This window comes from Sprattus sprattus, assembly GCF_963457725.1.
Source record: "Sprattus sprattus genome assembly, chromosome: 6".
Taxonomy (NCBI): domain Eukaryota; kingdom Metazoa; phylum Chordata; class Actinopteri; order Clupeiformes; family Clupeidae; genus Sprattus; species Sprattus sprattus.
In genome coordinates, this window is record NC_137925.1 from 13,820,681 (window position 1) to 13,837,683 (window position 17,003).

General features: G+C 42.2%; 1 protein-coding gene across 1 annotated transcript; it reads left to right on the forward strand.

The window, feature by feature from the left end:
- Nucleotides 1-699: 699 nt before the first annotated feature.
- rasl12 (RAS-like, family 12) lies at nucleotides 700-14,270 on the forward strand (the record flags this gene model as incomplete). Its single annotated transcript, XM_080840608.1, has 5 exons — nucleotides 700-811; nucleotides 9,031-9,087; nucleotides 10,135-10,208; nucleotides 12,108-12,298; nucleotides 13,928-14,270. The coding sequence occupies 5 exons, from the start codon at nucleotides 700-702 to the stop codon at nucleotides 14,268-14,270; spliced, it is 777 nt and encodes a 258-aa protein (XP_080696734.1).
- Nucleotides 14,271-17,003: the final 2,733 nt, after the last annotated feature.

The following is a 17,003-nucleotide window of genomic DNA, read 5'->3' on the forward strand; positions in this document are numbered from 1 at the left end:
AACGAACAGCCAGATAACTCATTTAAATTACTTGTTTTGTTTATTTCTGTGTGTGTGTATGTGTGATATACTTATAAGTTCGTTTATCTTAACACTCTGGGGGAAGGTCATGTATGCATCTATGGGATGTAAATGTTTGGAGCTAAATAGTCATTATAGCCATCCATAAACCATGTATTTATTAATGTGTTTGTTTATATTTCATCCATTCATTCAAGCAAACTTTAGGAATGTTATTATATGCACCAAACTCAAAGCGAGTTTTTCGGGTCAAAAAGAGGATATGCTGCTCAGATTTCTGCTCTTTTCTGAATGTTTGTTCGGGGATTCCTTACAAGGACTTGGAGAGTCATGCTCTGCGCGTAAGCATCCGGATGCTGAACCACATCTGAACTTTTTAACTCACCCCAAGTCTGTTCTCGGTACAGAGGTTCCTCGATTTTTTTTGAGGGATTTAAGGCAAGATTTATGTTTGTTTTGAACCAACTTAACGCGTTTCTGATGATTTCTTGGTGACCAGCGGTTTCATTGTTTTCTGTGCGCAACAGATGGCGATGTCCGGCATACTTGTATATGAGTTTATCTAAGATCGTTTCACAGGTAAGATAGCAGTATCGGTTGAACAAAAAGCCTATGGTCTTTGCACACTGCTGTGCTGTTATCGGTCTTTTTGTCTCATGTCCCCTTGTGCCGTCCAGGATGTCCCTGATGTTTGGCAAAGGCAGATCTTGTAATGTTGTCTCCATTCCGGAGCGGGGACTCGCAGAGATTAACGTTGCCGTTTTGGGAGTCGCTGGTTCCGGAAAATCAGGTATGTTACCGATGCCATGCTGGTCATTACAGTTTTTTACGATTGCTAAAACACTAAAACCCATTGGCTGAACAAAGTTCTCAATTGCCTGAACTCATGTAGCTAATTGGGCAGTCTGTTGTCAATACCTTAAACAATTTCACAGGGTAAAACACAATTTGCAGATCTCTAGCAAAACTCTAAACACATTCTGAGTCTCAAAACACATTCTGCATTCAAATGCACGTGTCATCCATACTGGTAAACACAAGTGGCAACAGGCAACAATCAAATACAAATAGCGAACAAATGTCATTGATTAAACACAACCACTCAAAATTGATTTAACTTGTATCAAATGATGTGACACAACCAATATAAGCCAGTTTAGAGAGCAAACAGGTTGTTGAAGGTGGGAAGGAGAAAGTCTGAGAATGGATAGAAGAAACAATGTGAGAGGACGAGGACAAGTGAACACCACATTGACTCCTTTGCTTTTTGTCCCTTTTACTGTAGTAGTGTGTACTGTAGTAGGCCTATAATGTACAATATCAACAAGTTGTATGGCCCTGAACATTGTGCTTTCTATTTGGTACAGTAACAGTACTGGCTGATCAATAGATTTTGACTGGTTGCAGGTTCATATCAACAAAGAACAAGAGTGAGTTGTGAGTAGTGAGATGCAGGGTACAGTAGGGGTACAAGAAGGAGAAAGAACCAACACAAATTAGAGCAAAGCAGAGTAGTCATTTCTGATACATTTGTATAGCTACTATGAGAGAACATGTTTTCATTAATCAAAAGACAATGATAGACTAGAATGCGTTTCGTGAACGAACTGCAAGAGTGTGCTTACTCTGTTGCGGCCATCAAGCACAAGCAACTGCAGTGGCCAAGAGCGCATATGTTGTTGAGGGGCCTCACAGACTGATATCTGAGAACAAAATCTGTAGGCCTATAGTAGGCTACTGTGTTTTCTGTGTTTCAATACAACATTGAATGCAGGTTGTAGGATGAATCTGCCAGCCTTCCAGTGTAACCATCACTGCAGTGACACTGAATACACCTTTTTGTTTTCAACCAATATATTTTAGCAAGCAACCAAGCTCAACCATTATATTTTGGCTCCACTGACGTTTAGACATATGAGGGTATCTTTGTTGTTCTGTTTTTGTTTGTTTGTTTGCTTGTTTATTGTGAAAGGGTCTAGTCTTAAAATAGGCTCCAAGTGACATCTCTTATGGGGTGTAATTATTCCTCCAAAGGTCGCGTGAGGGAGACATGGGCTTGTTTTGATTTTGTATTGGTTGCGGATGCAATAAATCTTGTCTGTGCTTCAAATGTAAATATATGTATTATCTCTCTATGGTGGAAATGAGATGTATTATGAAACTTGCATATTTACTAAGCACAAACATTTCAGGTGTCATGGTCATAATAGTTCCAGAGTTTCGTTATACTGACTTACTGAGCTAAGTGAATTGTTGAAATTGTTATCTTGATAAAAGGACACATCTCTGCAACAATATATATGAAATGCTGTGAAATGTCATAACCAACAGATTTAGCTAGACGGATAGTTTTGACAGTTGAAAGTGGTGTCAATGATAATAACAACTGCCCAGTTAGCTAACGTTAGCTAGTGACATGAGTAATGTCTAGTTAACAATGGATACCGACAGTTAGCATACCTAGCTAGGTAGCATTACCATTGGATGTGAATGACAGTTATGCTAGGTCTTGCTAGCCCTTTGGTAAAAGGAAACATCTCTGCAACAATATATATGAAATGCTGTGAAATCTCATAACCAACAGATTTAGCTAGACGGATAGTTTTGACAGTTGAAAGTGGTGTCAATGATAATAACAACTGCACAGTTAGCTAACGTTAGCTAGTGACACAGTTAACAATGGATACCGACAATTAGCATACCTAGCTATGTAGCATTACCATTGGATGTGAATGACAGTTATGCTAGGTCTTGCTAGCCATTGCTGTCCCCAAGAAGGAGAGGGATTTTCACTTGAAGAGCGGGGGCAATACAGTCATCTGGAGAGTTAAAAATGATACTAAACGAGGGGAAATCTACTGTATGGAGATATTTCTGCTTAGTAGACAATTCAGATTCTAATTAGGCTGTTGGATATGTCCAATGTAAGGAGTGTGAAGTTTTAATGAAATATGATTGATGCAACCGCCGTTCTCCACAACATGGATTAACCTGGATGTCTGGATGTAGTTTCAGAACAAACGTCAAAGATCTTCAATGGTAAGACTTGTCGGTTGTGCCTCTGTTGGTGTCTCGTAAAACGTGAGTTTTATTAAAGCATAGCGTGTGTATTGTGTAGCTATTTCATTCCGAGATGGCAGGGGAGTAAAATGCTCCATTGGCAAAATAGATAACATGTTTTTAACTTCGGGGGTTAATTCCCTTTCCTTTACGTCTGCTGCTGGTATACAGACAGCCGGAAATGTTAACAAACGGAATGAAATAGCTACACACATTACACACGCTATGCTTTAATAAAACCCACGTTACTCACATACTGGTTAACACTGTTAGAGCGGGTGTATAAACTGTACCTGAAACTGTTGCCACTACATTCGTTTTAATATTTTGCACTCTCTATCTAACCACTCGTTCAGGTGTTTTCTTGAGTTGGTACAGCCAACTACTGCAAAAGTAGTTCCCGAACCACTTTTCCTCGTTAAGTTTTCCATCCTTTTACACACTGTGTCTCTGCGTCGATATCGGAGATACCTAGCAAAATAAACCTGAGCCTGGGTGAAGGCTAAATAGCTTGCTAGCTATCATCACTCTATTCACGATTGTATCAATTGTATATCTAGGTTTGTATATGTAGGTTTTCTTTGGTGACTGTTGTCGCATTCAACAGCTTCGCCTTCTCCAATCTAAACTGATCTAATTTCAGTTGGCTAGAGCGGATGACGTCACAATGGCTCAACATTCCACCATGTTAGTCAATGAGAGAAAAGGGTGATGAAAAAGAGGAATAAAAAATGAGTGGCAAGGAGTACCGCCACGAAAAGTCACAGCAGGTTGCACCGGATCGGGCCGGACGTTTCGGTGTTTGAACGGCGTCTATCTCAATCGGGCGAGGAGTAGTTAGCTGCAAGAAAAACGGGGAGAATAAACTAGAATGCGTTTCGTGAACGAACTGCGAGAGTGTGCTTGCTCTGTTGCGGCCATGACAGAGAGAACAAGTGCCTTGGAATTGGGGCAGGTGTCAGCTCTCCAGCTCTCCCTGCTGGATGAGCATGCACAAATGAGTATGCACAAATGAGTATGCATGAGTGAGTATGCATGAGTGAGTATGCATGAGTGAGTAAACATGAGTGAGTATGCACGAGTGAGTATGCATGAGTGAGTATGCATGAGTGAGTATGCATGAGTGAGTATGCATAAGTGAGTATGCATGAGTGAGTAAACATGAGTGAGTATGCACGAGTGAGTAAACATGAGTGAGTATGCATGAGTGAGTACGCATGAGTGAGTACGCATGAGTGAGTAAACATGAGTGAGTAAACATGAGTGAGTATGCATGAGTAAGTATGCATGAGTGAGTATGCACGAGTGAGTATGCACGAGTGAGTAAACATGAGTGAGTATGCATGAGTGAGTAGAGCCCTGGTATGGAAGTTGTCTCTTAATATTCCTAGTTATACAGTTGAATGGAGAGGGACAGAGAGAGAAGAGGAACCGTGCGCAGGTGTCAGTGAGAGTTGTCAGTGAATCACAGGTGCAAGCCAGTTTAATGAGCCTATTATGATGTCATAATGCCTCAAAGTTCTGCCATGCAAGTCTATGGAGAAAAAAGGTGATGGAAAAAGAGGAATAAAAAAGGAGTGGCAAGGAGTACCGCCACGAAAAGTCATAGCAGCTTGCACCGGATCGGGCCGGACGTTTTGGTGTTTGAACGGCGTCTCTATCTCAATCGGGCGAGGAGTAGTTAGCTGCAAGAAAAACTACTAGAATAAAAAAAATAGTAAAAAACGAAGAACAATAGTGTGCTTCCCTTCGGGCAAGCACACTAATAAACTAGAATGCGTTTCGTGAACGAACTGCGAGAGTGTGCTTGCTCTGTGACAGAGAGAACAAGTGCCTATGAATTAACATGTATTTACATCTACTCAGTCAGTATAGTGGGGCCTTCTTCCAATATATTTTAGCAAGCAACCAAGCTCAACCATTATATTTTGGCTCCACTGACGTTTAGACATATGAGGGTATCTTTGTTGTTCTGTTTTTGTTTGTTTGTTTGCTTGTTTATTGTGAAAGGGTGTTACATTTGGTCATAGCCTAATAGTTCCAGAGTTTCGTTATACTGACTTACTGAGCTAAGTGAATTGTTGAAATTGTTATCTTGGTAAAAGGAAACATCTGTGCAACAATATTGGAATGAATGCGGTTACAAAGCCAGCTTTACTTAAAGTTTATTGTAAGATAGGCCTATGTTAGACTTAATGCAGTTAGAGTTAGACTGTAGGTCTAGTATCAAACGTAAGCAACACTTTTACTGTATAGATAGAGAGCACGTGTATCACATTGGTTTATAGTCTGTCAAATTAGTTCTAGTTATTGGTGTTCGTTGGCATAAAAAGTTTGTCTTCTCTTATAAGCCTAGGTAGTACATCTGATTAGAGCTAGCAACCATGAATTGCAGATTAAGGGGTCCCCTATCTCAGTGTTCATTTTGGCAGCTATTTTTAGATTCAGTCTAAAGACAAAAATGCATATAAGTTTTAGTCACATTTAGTCATAGTTATCCTTCTTAGTTTCAGTCTAGTTTTCGAAAACTCATTACAATTTAGTCTAGTTTTAGGCACATTTAAAATTCCATATTATAGCCACATTAAACTCCTTACCTTACCTTCCCTTCTCAGGCCCAGGGACCTCCTGTGTTGTGTCAACTGTAGTAGTCTAGCTTGCAGTACTTAAATTGTGGATGCAATTAGTCTCTAAGATACAGATCTCATGCCTACAGCTGAATTCGAATTTGTTTGTAATAAATAATCGAATGTGATGATGAAGTACGGTACGCAGCGTCTTAACTGGAGCTCAACTCAACTACAGCAGCTAGCTTAGCTTGCCGCTAACACTAACTGAAAACACATTGGAACTCATAGTGGCTAGCTAGGTAGCTAGCTGCTAATAAGTAACATATATAAGTAACACATCAGCAGTAATGAATCAAGTGTACTGATATTATATGTACTACTAAATGTACTACTAACATGCCATTCTTAAATTAAAGCCAGTGACATGATGGTTAACGATTAACGAGTTAACGATGGATACCGACAATTAGCATACCTAGCTAGGTAGCATTACCATTGGATTTCAATGGCAGTTATGCTAGCTATGGCTATCCAGACAAAGGGCCTTGTTTCTGGACACGTATCACTTGACGAGCAATACAGTCATCTGGAAAGTTTAAAATGATACTAAACGAAGGGAAATCTACTGTATGGAGATATTTCTGCTCAGTAGACAATGCAGATTCTAATTAGGCTGGTGGATATGTCCAATGTAATAAGTGTGAAGTTTTAATGAAATGATTGATGCAACTGTCGTTCTCCACAATAACTTGGATTAACCTGGATGGCTGGTTGTAGTTTCAGACCGAACGTCAAAGATCTTCAATGGTAAGACTTGTCGATTGTGCCTCTGTTGGTGTCTCGTAAAACGTGAGTTTTATTAAAGCATAGCGTTGTGTATTGTGTAGCTATTTCATTCCGAGATGGCAGGGGAGTGAAATGTTCCGCTCTGCTGCTGGTATACAGACAGCCGGAAAGGTTAACAAACGGAATGAAATAGCTACACATTACACACGCTATGCCTTAAGAAAACCCACGTTACTCACATACTGGTTAACACTGTTAGAGCGGGTGTATAAACTGTACCTGAAACTGTTGCCACTACATTCGTTTTAATATTTTGCACTCTCTATCTAACCACTCGTTCAGGTGTTTTCTTGAGTTGGTACAGCCAACTACTGCATACGTAGTTCCCGAACCACTTTTCCTCGTTAAGTTTTCCATCCTTTTTCACACTGTGTCTCTGCGTCGATATCGGAGATACCTAGCAAAATAAACCTGAGCCTGGGTGAAGGCTAAATAGCTCGCTAGCTATCATCACTCTATTCACCATAGTATCAATAGTATATCTAGGTTTTCTTTGGTGACTGTTGTCGGGCCTTTTTAACTGTCTGAGGGTTGTGAACGTAAACAACTCGCTAGCTATACCTACTACTGTATCATGATATAAAGCTTAATGGTGGTTTTCGATTTACATGATTTTTATGGCATTTAAGAGGTATAAACCTTGATGGTGGTTTTCGATTAGCATGATTGTTATGGCATTTAAGAGAGCTTCTCCTATCTCAGAGTGTGTGACGTCACAATGGCTCAACCTTCCACCATGTTAGTCAATGAGAGGAAAAGGGGATGAAAAAGAAGAATAAAAAAGGAGTGGCAAGGTGTACCGCCACGAAAAGTCATAGCAGCTTGCACCGGATCGGGCCGGACGTTTTGGTGTTTGAATGGCGTCTCTAGCTCAATCGGGCGAGGAGTAGTTAGCTGCAAGAAAAACGTACGGAATAAATAAATAAAGAAAACTTGACGATAACAATACTGTGCTTCCCTTCGGGCAAGCACACTAACTAGAATGCGTTTCGTGAACGAACTGCGAGAGTGTGCTTGCTCTGTTGCGGCCATGACAGAGAGAACAAGTGCCTTGGAATTGGGGCAGGTGTCAGCTCTCCAGCTCTCCCTGCTGGATGAGCATGCACAAATGAGAATGCACAAATGAGTATGCATGAGTGAGTATGCATGAGTGAGTATGCATGAGTGAGTATGCATGAGTGAGTATGCATGAGTGAGTAAACATGAGTGAGTATGCACGAGTGAGTAAACATGAGTGAGTATGCATGAGTGAGTACGCATGAGTGAGTACGCATGAGTGAGTAAACATGAGTGAGTAAACATGAGTGAGTATGCATGAGTAAGTATGCATGAGTGAGTATGCACGAGTGAGTATGGATGAGTGAGTATGCACGAGTGAGTAAACATGAGTGAGTATGCATGAGTGAGTAGAGCCCTGGTATGGAAGGTGTCTCTTAATATTCCTAGTTATACAGTTGAATGGAGAGGGACAGAGAGAGAAGAGGAACCGTGCGCAGGTGTCAGTGAGAGTTGTCAGTGAATCACAGGTGCAAGCCAGTTTAATGAGCCTATTATGATGTCATAATGCCTCAAAGTTCTGCCATGCAAGTCTATGGAGAAAAAAGGTGATGGAAAAAGAGGAATAAAAAAGGAGTGGCAAGGAGTACCGCCACGAAAAGTCATAGCAGCTTGCACCGGATCGGGCCGGACGTTTTGGTGTTTGAATGGTGTTCGGGCAAGCACACTAATAAAGAAAACTTGACGATAACAATACTGTGCTTCCCTTCGGGCAAGCACACTAATAAATATGAAATTTGTTTTGAGATAAAAAAAAAGTTTACTTCTCCCTGAAAACTATATGTTTTGAACAATGTGTTTTCTTTTTTTTTGGTGTAGTGTTTACTGACTGCTTGAAAGTGTATATCATTTTGATCACTTTGTTTATGATTTGAGAGCAGGGTTTGATTTTGAGCACAGGTAAAACTGTTTTGAGGCGAAAGTTTCATTTTGCAAAAGGATTCAGAGGTTTTGTAAATAGTGCTTGAAGATGAGGTTTTGTGTTTAGAGTTTAGAGAAAATGAGTGACTGTTTCAAGAAATGTGTTTTAGCAATTGTAAAAAAACTGTAATTGTGATGGCACATTAACGTACTGTTGGTTAAAGGCATTGTACTGAATGAAAATGTATTTAATGCATTTTGTCATTGAGCCATGCACCTTTGATGTTTGCTATGCGCACCTAGCCCAGATGAACCTGATAACATCTCAATAAGCTATAGGAGCTTTGAGGATGCAGAGACCAGTGAAGACTGCACCGAAAAAAACTATTCCATTGTCATCTGAAGAGAATTAGGGTCTTAATTAAACGAAATATAATGCTTGTTTAATATTATAAGTGATGGTAATATCTCTTTATTAATTTGAATGCTAATGCCGGAATCTGTTAGAATGACGAGTGTTTATACGGGAGGGACAGAGAGTTCCCGGGACCCCGGCAGAACGGGAGTTCTCTGAGCTTCTGTCCACTTAAAAAGGAAGTTTGTGTTCTGTTTTCAGCGCTGACCGTAAAGTTCCTTACCAGGCGCTTCATCACGGAATATGATCCGAACTTGGGTGAGTGTACCTCAGACTTGTCGCTCTCCGCTCTCACTGTGATAAACGTCGGCGCCGTGTTGTCCAAACATGGCTCAGTCCAAACATGAAGAGAAGGCCTACTGTAATATTGGGTTATGTAATGAACACCTTGTTATATTCTGTAGACAGGCGCACACGGAGGTGATTTGTTGGGGGACTGCATTAAAACTGACTATGGCCTCTTGCAGTGCCTGGTAAAGTCTTGGAAAGTGTAGTGGTACAGTAGTCTGGGAAGTCCCGCCCCTCTTCTCCGGCCAATTTGATTTAGCCTCTGAAGGGGGTCTGGTAAACTTAGGATAGCAGTTCACGTCAAGATTTCCAGAATCCTTGGAGCCCATCACAAACAGGCTTTTGGCTACCTGGCGCGCCATTGTCGGATTTAAAATAACCACGTCTACAGTAACAAAAGCGAAACTTAAGAGAAAAGCACAGTAAACTATGTACTGCTCTCGAAATAGTGGTTTATATAAACTTATACTAAACTAAAACTTAAACTGTGGCATATGATGTAGAATAATTTAATGAATAAATGATTGATTTCATCATTAATTGATTTCTTGGTGTGTGTGTGTCGGGGGTTGGGTTAGCATCAGTAACTCTGTGTCAACCAGGGTTTCTTTTACCAACCATCTTGCCAACAAAATTACTGCCATTTTGGAAAATACATGTTATAGCCAATGATCTAGGAGGTCGTTTCCTGAAACATTATTGGTCTGTCTTTAAACAGCAACACCAGTAGTGTACATTATTACCATATGTCCTGCTTCCCATCCTGTATGTATATCCACACCCGTAGAGGGGCAGACCTACTGTGAGACTGTGTTTTCTTAGTCTTAGTCTGTGCAGACACAGAGACCTCCACTGCATGCTTCTAGATATTCCCTGGGCTCCACATTATTACGCAATGCAGAGAAGCTTTGATTAAGCCCAGCAGGCATCCACTATAAAGCTGTCAAATGTAACATAAGCAGGTCCAGATGGAGTCAGATAAATGGGATTTTCCAAATATTTCCAATCTTCTCTCAGAGGACACCTACACCTCGGAGGAGGTCGTGGACCATCAGCCTGTTCTCATCAAGGTCATGGACACAGCAGACCAGGTATTGAACTGACTCTGTCTACATCTCTGGTTGCTGGAGGCAATGAAACACACACACATACACACACTCTCTCGCACACAAACTTGTAGGCACATACACACACTCTTACAAGAGTACACACATATGTGCACTCTCTCTCTCTCTCTCTCTCTCTCTCTCTCTCTCTCTCTCTCTCTCTCTCTCTCTCTCACACACACACACAAACACACACCAGCCCTCAATCTGTTCCCTGTAAAAAAAATGTTCCAAGACCCTTTTATGGTGCATTTCTTATTTATGTTTACAATAACTTTACTTTCGCGCTGGATGAAAAATGAATTAAATTAAAGCTGCAAACTTGCATCATTGCATCACTGGCTTGCGTCCGAACCAATGAATGTGCAATCACTGATGGATATCCCTTGATAGACATGAAGGTTCATTCAAACTGAGCTGGCTTTGGTTCAGCTGGAGAGACACATGTTTTAAATAAGAACCAACCAATATTGGTCAAAGCAATGCTCATTTAACTTTTAGCTTTTCATACAAGAGTTTCCTGCTATAGAAGTTTTATGTTGGGTATTTTTGCAGTCAGATTGTTGTTGTGTGTTGTCAGATAGTACATTCCAGAACTTTGTCTTGCTGTGGGTGTGTCTCTGTGTTTATGACATCACTGTAACGTCGTGATTGGAAATAGCGTGCCCATTTGTTGTCAGAGAAAGATGAAAGAGACAATGGGCCTGGGGGATTCAATGCTTATTATTGAGTTTTGCTGTCAGAGTGTGCAGGTCAAACACGGCATTTCATACGTCCTCACATTACTTTAGGGGGAACACGCCATTTCATACGTCCTCACAGTACTTTAGGGCAACAAATGTTCTGCTGAGAACTATTATCTCTTTTCCTCTCAATCATCACAGTAGTACAGTTCGCTCTTTATGTTGTCAAGTTGTTTGTGTGCGCGTTTGTGTGTGTGTGTATAAGTGTGTTGTGTCTAGGGGTGTAAAAAATAATCGTTTTGCATCGATGCATCGATCCAACAGCCGACGATACGATGCATCGACACGTCCGCAAGAGTATCGGTTTAAAAAAAAAAAAAAAAAAAAAAAATTATTTTTTTTGACTTTTTGTTGCTAGTGCACTTTGATGAGTATTTTTATTTTATAGTCAATGAAGTAGGCCTACAGGGGTGTTTTTTTGTTATCATTTGCTGCTACTAGTGCACATTTGCACTCATTGCACTGATTTTGTGGAGCATTGTCATTTTAAATTGAATAACTACCGTTTGTTACCGTTTGCTGCTAGTGCACTTTTGAACTGATTTTGTTGAGTATTGTTATTCTATAGTGAATGTGGTATAGGCCTATTTTTGTTACTTAACACTTTGTACTTTGTACAGTACTTTTTGATGCAAGGCCTTTCAGAATCTATAACAGGGGCATTATTATTTTTCAGTGAATGAGGTTGTCATAGGCCTAGGTGGAGTACAACTTTTCTACTTCTGTTATTGGCTGTTGTTTCTAAAATAAAATGCATAACGATATAACAGCTTTAATTGATTTATTTCAAATCTGAAACATTGTCTAGCCTGTAAGGTAAAAAAAAAGAACAACAAATTAATCGAATTGAATCGTATCGTATCGTGGTGTATTCATGAGTATCGAAAATAATCGAATCGTTGGGTCAGGAAATCGATACTGAATCGAATCGCCATGATGGGTGTGATTTACACCCCTAGTTGTGTCTGTGTGTTTGTGAGTATGTGTACTCGCATGTTAGTGTGTTTGCACATGTTTGTGTGTGTATCTTTGCATGAGTGTGTCTAGGAATGTATGTTAAGTTCTGTAGGCGGACTCCCTGTGAGGTTACTGTGTTCATCCGTGTGTGACGCTGCCCCCTGCTGGCTGGTGTTGCCCTCAGGCCGGCCCGGTGAACTGCGAGCGCTACCTGGCCTGGGCGAGCGCCTACTTGGTGGTGTACAGCATTGACGCCCGCAGCAGCTTCCATGGGTGCCAGTCCTACCTGGAGACGCTGAGCCAGAACGCCAGGGCCAACCAGCCTGAGACGCCGGTTTTACTGCTGGGGAATAAGCTGGATATGGAGAGACACAGGTGAGCACACACACACACACAAACACACTCTATATCTCTCTCTCTCTCTCTAACACACACACACACACACACATACACTCACAATCTCTCTGTAACACACACACACACAGACACACACACACACACCAGTCCCCCCCGACAAACATACAAACATACAAACATACATACATACATACATGCTTACTGCTGTGGAACAAGTTGTCAGGGTAAAACAGGTGTGCATACTTGCATAAAAAATGCACACACACACACCCTCTCTTCCCCCTCACAGATCAAATTCATCTTTGGGTTAATGCATCTCAACTCATGACTCGTATCCAAGGGCTTCTGCAGAGCTGTAAATATTTGGAAGGTGTGTTTGTGTGTGTGAGTGTGTGCAAATGTGTGTGTATTTGGATAGGTGCTTATTAAAGTTTGAATGAGGTGATTTATTTTGCAGATTCTTTCCATTCAAGTAAGAGCAGATGGCATCTGTATTAGACATATGTTGAGAAGGTGTGTGTGTGTGTACATGCCAGGGTTTGTGTGTGTGTGTGTGTGTGTGTGTGTGTGTGTGTGTGTGTGTTCATGTGAGTACACACACACATCTGGTTAAAATCTGACAGAGATTACGCTGACAGATCTGTGGAATGAATGGGTGTGTGTGGAGAAGGATGAGGGCCTTTGATCATGAAGCTGTAGGTGTGAGTGTGTGTGTGTGTGTGTGTGTGTGTGTGTGTGTCTGTGTGTGTGTGAGAGTGTATCTCTCCATCACTCTGAGACCACCTCACCACACTGATTCTGCCTGGGTGGTCCCCGCTCACAAGAGCTGTAGGGGCTGGGATGTGCAGTGTATTTATAGAACAGAGGTGGAAAGATTGAACATATACGTGTGTGTGTGTGGGTCTATTTTCAGTTTTTCGTACATATATGTCAGTGTGTGTGTGTGTGTGTGTGCGTGTGTTTGTGAGGCAGGAGAACCCTAAACATGTACATATGCATACTTGGTACAGATTTCAGAAAGCAAAGTGACAAGTGTGAATGTGTGTGTGTATGCCTACACCTCTTTGGACTTTGTGTGTGTGTGTATTATGTATGTGTGTGTGAGTCTGGACAAGTCCATGCATGTGTGTTCATTTATTTTAAGGTTTGTATGACAGCTTGCATCAGCATCCCTTCATCTATGTCCTTCGCAGTTGAAAGCATGTAAGCCTGTGACTGCATAGGACTCCACAGGTTTATGTGCGGGTTTATGTGTTTGTGTGTGTGTGTGTGTGTGTGTGTGTGTGTGTGTGTGTGTGTGTGTGTATGTGTGTGTACACAAGTATGTGTGTATATGAAGTGTATGTTTGTGTGTACAAGTAAGTACAGTATATGGATGTGTGTAGGTATTTGTCTGTGTGTTTGTGTACGAGTATGTGTGTATGTAATTGAATGTATGTTTGTTTGTGTGTGTGTGTGTGCGTGTGTGTGTATGTGTGTGTGTGTGTGCGTGTGTGTGTGCGTGTATATGTGTGCGTGTGTGTGTGTATGTGTGCGTGTGTGTGTGTGTGTGTGTGTGTGCGTGTGTGCATGTGTGCAGGTGTGCGTGTGCGTGTGTGTGTGTGCGTGTGTCTGTAATGTGTTCACTCATACCTCCCTCTTTCTCAGGCAGGTGAGTAAGTGTGAAGGTGCTGCGTTGGCAACTCGGTTCGGCTGTCTCTTCTTCGAGGTGTCGGCCTGTTTGGACTTCCTGTCTGTGCAGCACGTGTTCCATGAGGCCGTGAGGGAGGTGCGACGCGAGGCCGAGAAGTCACTTCCTGTTCGCCCGCTCTTCATCAGCGAGGACCGCCACCTCCTTGGCCTCTCTGCCCAGCCTCAGGTGGCCCCCCCCTGCTTTAAGGAGATGCCCACCCCTGCCACCGCCAAGCTTGTGACGGTGAAGTCCTCCAGGGCCCAGAGCAAACGTCGCGCCCCCACGCTCACCTTGCTCAAGGGCTTCAAAATCTTCTGACTGACTACATACTGCCCTCTGATGGACAAACAGAGACACTGCGAGTGCTTAGGGCGGTTACACTGTGTGTATACATGAGGGCTGCAACAGGTCCTGTCAGGCCAATGAACTTTGATACATTCCTTTTCTTTTTTTTTTACACTGAACGAAATAAGAGAGAGAGTATGGACACCATTTCCCAGGAATATGACATGCACCACAGCACAAATGTAAATGTATGAATGCAGTAAGAATATGAACAAAATGGACACTCTTAAATATTTTAAGTTTTTCACAGACCATCCAGTTTATGATCTTACACTTATAAAGCCTTAATATTTGTTATGTGTAATTGGCCAACTACCCTTCCAATGTGACACTACATGTACATGCAATCATTTTTCACCAAGAACTGCAGGATTATAGTGCCCTCTAGAGGTTCACTTTAAAAACTACAGTTATCTGGAGTGCTTTAGTAATTTCCGTTTTGATCACAGTGATTTAATTACACATGTTGCCAATCACCTCAACATAAGCTGTCTTTACATTTTTTTTTATGTTGTCATGGCAATCACAGATTATTTACACACCATTCAGACTTTTTAGTTTTATTTTCTGTTGAGGGTCTATAGCAGAGAGGCTACAGTGTTTGAATGGAGTAGTAGACGATAACGGTAATGACTTAATGTTTATACCACTGCTCTAGAATCAGTGCATGAGCACAAAAGACAGATACCAACTGATTAAAGACAGACAAAGACAGTCAGATGTCTGCTTGTCAAAAAACAAATGTTACCGCTATGACCAACATCAGGTGGTTCCAAACCTTAGGTAGCCTGCAATAAAACAAAGACATTATAAATGAGAGAAGCCTGAAGTTTATTTTTACTGTGGCGAGATAAGAAAATGCTGTTGTGATATGAATGCTTAATTTGTACCGTCACAGTGTAGAGTGAATCTTAAAACATGATCAAACACGTTGATTACATCTGGCCCAGGAGCCCCTACTGATCAGGAATCAATATTTTAAATACAGTTCTACACCATGGCGCCCTGTGCAGCCATACACCCTTAACTCTGCACCCAGCGGCTCGGCCCCAACTAAACACACACTGGAGGCCAGGGACACTCAGTCATGTCAAAATCAACGTTTACGGGAGTCTTTGACTCATAGCTCAAGTACCACATGAGCTCCAGACTCATTATGGATTTTGTGTTGGCTAACAACACGTGTTTGACTTTCAGAATGGTATGAGTAAATGAACAAACCCTCTTGAGGTTAGAGGATAATAAACCAACCTTTGGTTTACATTGACATTGGACACACATACACACACACACAAACAGACACACACAAACACTCATACACGTGCAGCCACATACACACACACACACCCACACACAAACACCCACACATAGACAAGCACATACAGACACACACATGTACACTCACTCACAAACACATGCACACACATGTATACACACACATACACTTAGGTTTCTGCATATACCGGATTCTGTGTATCCACGTGTGCAGTTAGTCAGAGTCTGTGTGATCAGATCAGAGAGTGTTTATATGACTCTCTGTAGAGGGAGCACCCAGGTGTTCTGATGTCCAGGTGTGCAGATCTGCAGGTGTGCCCTAGAAGTGATGGTGTCCAACAGATCAGGTGTGGAGATATCCTAGAGTTCAGACATCATCCTACACCTTACACCTTTTCCTCCCCCTCCACCACTCCTTCCTCCTCCACCTCTGCTGCCTCTGCCTCCCCTCCGTTCTCCATCACCCTCTCCTCCGCTGCCTCTTCCTCTCGTTCGATCTCCATCACCTTCTCCTCCTCCGCCGCCTCCCCGTCTCCCTCCCCTCCTCTCTCAGTGTAGAGGCTGCTCACTTTCCCATCCTTCCAGCTGACCATGATGTCTCCCGGCTTGAGCTGCCCGTTCTCGGTGGCCAGGGGGGCGTTGTTGGGGGTTCCCCTCACCATGGTGGGGGTTGGGATGAAGACCTGATGCGCTCCCTTTGGTTCTGTTGCCTCGGTGATGACCTGCAGCTCCTCCATCTGAGGCGTGAGAGCCCGGGCCACCGCTTTGTACTTGGCAATCTTCTTTCTGCTCCTGAGAGTGTGTGTGTGTGTGTGTGTGTGTTTGTGTGTGTGTGTGTTTGTGTGTGTGTGTGTGTGTGTGTGTGTGTGTGTGTGTGTGTTTGTGTGTGTGTGTGTGTGTGTGGGTGTGTGTGTGTGTGGGTGGGTTGGGGGTCAGGGGGGAGAGAATTGATGAGGCCTGAGCTCAAACATCATTCATCATCATCATTATCATCATTATCATCATTATCATCATTATCATCATCATCATCATCATTATTATTATTACATCATCATCATCATTATTATTATTTTTAGAGAGTGTGCTGATTCTGTGATTAGTGTTGTTTTTTTTAAATCTTTTTTGTGTTTTTTCAGAGAGTGCATTAGTCTTGACCAGCAGCTCCAGTGCTCACCTGCTACCCATCATGCCCGTGACCAGCAGCACACAGCCCAGTAGCAGCGCAGCGAACGACAGGGCCAGGATGGCGAACGTCCATTTACCCTCTGAACAGAGAGAAATAGGGGGGTGGCAAAATAGAGGGGAGAGAGAGAGAGAGAGATGAGAGAGCAGAAAGACAAGGGAACAACTTACATACCAGAGTGCAGAGGGAGAGGGATGTCAGTAGCACGTACACGTGACTAAAACGTTAATGCTATTCACTGTGGATGC